The sequence below is a fragment of the Cupressus sempervirens genome, chromosome 6 (genome assembly GCF_028749045.1).
Source record: "Cupressus sempervirens isolate cs-2001-9-10 chromosome 6, ASM2874904v1, whole genome shotgun sequence".
NCBI classification, from domain to species: domain Eukaryota; kingdom Viridiplantae; phylum Streptophyta; class Pinopsida; order Cupressales; family Cupressaceae; genus Cupressus; species Cupressus sempervirens.
Window position 1 is genome coordinate 123,643,269 of NC_143123.1, and position 3,555 is coordinate 123,646,823.

At 36.1% G+C, this 3,555-nt stretch overlaps 1 protein-coding gene across 1 annotated transcript; it reads right to left on the bottom strand.

The window, feature by feature from the left end:
• Window positions 1–813: 813 nt before the first annotated feature.
• Window positions 814–3,148, bottom strand: LOC149551533 (uncharacterized). The gene is made up of 4 exons (XM_089789698.1): window positions 2,771–3,148; window positions 2,356–2,416; window positions 2,011–2,178; window positions 814–1,872 (listed from the first exon to the last, which is right to left on the bottom strand). The coding sequence occupies exons 1-4, from the start codon at window positions 2,867–2,869 to the stop codon at window positions 1,598–1,600; spliced, it is 603 nt and encodes a 200-aa protein (XP_089645824.1). The 5' UTR covers window positions 2,870–3,148; the 3' UTR covers window positions 814–1,597.
• Window positions 3,149–3,555: the final 407 nt, after the last annotated feature.

The window sequence follows — 3,555 nt, forward strand, 5'->3', positions numbered from 1 at the left end:
AGAAAACCAGTTCTATAGATGAGGAATTATATTAAACTTCAACAAATCAAGAGATACAAAATTCTTTGCTTCTCACTGGTAGAACTCTGACAACCTCTTAATTTCTCCCACTGATATTCCCCACTATTATCCCCACACTAACACTGCGCCCTTGCTAACACTGCAAGACAATTTGCTATCACTGCAAAATGTTTCTCAGAAACTTGTTGTCTCCAAATGACCCAATGACCCCTTTTTATACTACCCTATTGGAAAAACCAATGATCGAGATTAAATCAAACCAATGGCTGAGATTAAGACAACTCGACAGCCAATAATAGAATTGGTCACAAGGTGTCCAAAAGGGAATCGCTAAAATTAGTAAATAATTATCTTTGCAATAACCATTTACTAATTCTCAGCAAGTGGACAAACAGCTGTCCAAACTACCCATAACTAATGCTGCTATACATAGATAAGGACGAACAACTGTCCAAGCTACCCATAAATACTACTGCTATTTTCGGGTCAGAAATAACAGCTGTCCAACTAACAATAATTAACATAGAGATCTCGCATAATAGGAGATTTCCATGCTCAGCCTCCTCATGATCTTTTTGGCCCAGGATTATCCCCACAACAATTTAAACGAAAAAACTCATGACAAATGTAATATTTTAAATTTTTGTATGATTTCCTAGCCCATCTTAATGGTTGGTAAGAAGCATTAAAAAGAATAGCAGGAAACATAATCGAGTTTCAAATTCGAAATAGCATATCTCAGAAAACAGAGAGTTTTAGCAGTCACGATCGAGCCTTTGGATAGACAAAGAAAGTCCGAGAAAGACAGTTCCAAATGAATAAACAAATAGCCTGCCAATTGGCTACAGTAAATAAAATTTGAAAATCCATTGCTATTAGTTTCAATCGATCAAAAAGAATTGTGTTTCCCTATGTCTCTGTACAATAAAAAATGGCGAGAACATAGAGAATACTTCAAGTAAGTTGGTTTCACTTAAGTGAAGGTTCTCTAGCTCTCCGCCTTGGGTCAGGGGACACAGCGATTAGTGATTTGAAACTGTAGGATATAAATTGTTCAAACAAAGTAAAATTCAAAATGTTGAGTATCCAATTCGTCCACAAACAATTATTGGCAATGAACAAGATCCTTCTCCATTAATTGATCGTCATTGGATAAAAATGCAAAATTATGCACCATCTGCTGCCCACTTCCAGTTCAAAATTGCAGCATGTTTAATCGGTTGGCGAAGATTTGGACAAGAAAAACCTTTCTACAATTTGGATTGTCCAGTGTAGTTATATGGATTGGGGAAAACATCCATCATCCATTTGCTCCGAGCTATAAGATGATTATAAGTATTCATCTTTATTATCTGCTGTAATAGATTGATGGTACTTATAACCATGGCTTTCTTCTACTCTTCTTTCCCTTCTACAAATTTGTCCATCTGGGATATTCATTACTGTTTACAGAGCTTTAGATTGAAAAATAGGGGGTACAGTTGGCGGAGTTGTACTATCTGGTTGAACCTGCCTTGCTTCTTTATTTCGTGTAGATTGTCTGTCTGCACTCAATTCAAGCACAGCCATTTTCTGCCTATTCTCGACTTTTCCTTTTCTTTGTGGGATTATCTTTAAAACCTCTATGTTTGGGTACATTCTTCTTTATGCTAGAGAAATCGAGATCCTGGGAAAGAGCAATCTGGAAGTCTTCATCTTGAGGGCCCTTTTCGGCCTTCTGAGTTGCAATTCTTATCGGAGCTTCACTGGAACAATAACGATAAATTCTGTTCTCTATGTCTGACTTGACTTCAAACTTGCCCTGATCAAAGCACTCTCGAGATAGTGTGGACTCTGTATCTAACTTGTTTCCTGCACGGGCAAACATAGGGTTTCAGGATCACATACATCTTATATAGTTGCATTAGAAGCCTTATCGCTGGAGCTACTTCATAATTATGTTCCAGAATGCAAATATGACCCATTTAGTTCATTTGCTTTACATTTTACCTTGAGCAAAGCTTAAAATAATTGGTGATCTTAAAGCCTGTTTCTCGTCAGCTTTGGTCATTGGATCTGCATCCAAACTTGCAGTTTTCACGGTATTGTACGGCAGACTGCAATCAAAAGAAGACTGAAAGCCAACTTTGTTTGATGGCTTATGTCCCATAGAAAACTCTGCAACAATGTTTTGAAATTGGTTAATCAAACAAGCAGCAACAAGAAATCTAAATATTCCCGTAACTTAATATGGTCCAATTTCATGCACAATACTATTCATACAGTCTGAGTTCTATGATTACTTATTTTTAACAGGAAAACCATTCAGAAATTTCGGTGGTTGCCGTGCATTACCGCTCAATACAGGAAAGGCTCTAATAGGCTGTGTCACACAAGTTCCTTGTTTTTGGCAGACCTATGAACAAGTAAATACTTTCCCATGTTAGACGATTGCTTAAATGATGGCTTCTATGCATGGCCAGTATAATTGGCTGAATTGAAACATTACTTCTAAACTTTCTGCAGAGAGGATTTTAAATCAACTTAGGAATGGGTGAGCGAGTAAAATTTAGTGTTCCAATTGAATATAAAGTTTAAATGAAAAAGAATGGGGAGAAGTTTAGTCGTTTCTACCAAATTTACAGCCTACATCGTACAGAGGTCTTTTATCGATGGAAAACAAAGCCACAAACTATGGAGTGAATATATTATCCTGATTGTCAGCCATTGGAAAGTAGCATTTATTGGAACTCTTAAGCTAATTACTTACCTGGCCCTTTCTTTGTTTCACAATTCCTACTGAACCTTCAAACATGAATCCTCTTTCAGGTGAGCTCAACGATAGGTCAGTAATGAAGTTCTCTCCCATGATTGGCTGAGGCCCAGTTAGCAGTGCATTGTCTCCTATAGAAAATGAAGTTAAATCTCTGTTCCCTTTCAGATAACTTTCTGTATTATTGTGAGACCGTGGTGCTCTTGAAGGTTGTTCAATTTGACTTTTTAGCCATTAAATGTGCCAAATCTTTCACTAGATCATGTTCTGCACGTGAAGCTTCTTGTTTCTCTGATCCATTCTGCACAAGCTCTTCCTCATGTATTTTCTTTTCAAGAAGTTCTGAAAGCAGTTCTATCACCATTCTTTCTTCCTAGATAAATGCCAACAAAAAGATACTTTTCGATTTTAGGATTTAAATGCATCTCCTAAACATTATAATAGAATATGTTTCATTCATTTGTTCTGTACATTTTTCTAATTGAAAAGCACCTATTTTTTTTCTTGTTTAGTGTGTTATATAAATCTTTCTGAAAGGGCTTTTAGAGGCTATGAGGCCAACTTATCTTAAAAATAAATTGTAAACAGATGCTAACATTTTTTATTTTTTTTATCAGCTAATTTGTAAATCATAAGGGAAGATTTCCACTACTTAGAAACTATGATGTTAGCAAAGAAGTGGAGCCTAAGGTACCAGCAATAGCCACATATGTTACTTCCCCAATATCAAAAGTAAACAAAACTCCCAAACTCATGTAGAAAAATATACAAAGACAAATAAA

Excerpts from the sequence above, each read along its gene's own strand:
- LOC149551533 (XM_089789698.1), bottom strand. The coding sequence starts at position 2,869 with ATGGGAGAGAACTTCATTACTGACCTATCGTTGAGCTCACCTGAAAGA. Across the intron at positions 2,417-2,770 it reads TGAAACAAAGAAAGGGCCAG|GTCTGCCAAAAACAAGGAAC; the intron begins GTAAGTAATTAG and ends ACTTGTTCATAG. Across the intron at positions 1,873-2,010 it reads TATTTTAAGCTTTGCTCAAG|GAAACAAGTTAGATACAGAG; the intron begins GTAAAATGTAAA and ends TTGCCCGTGCAG.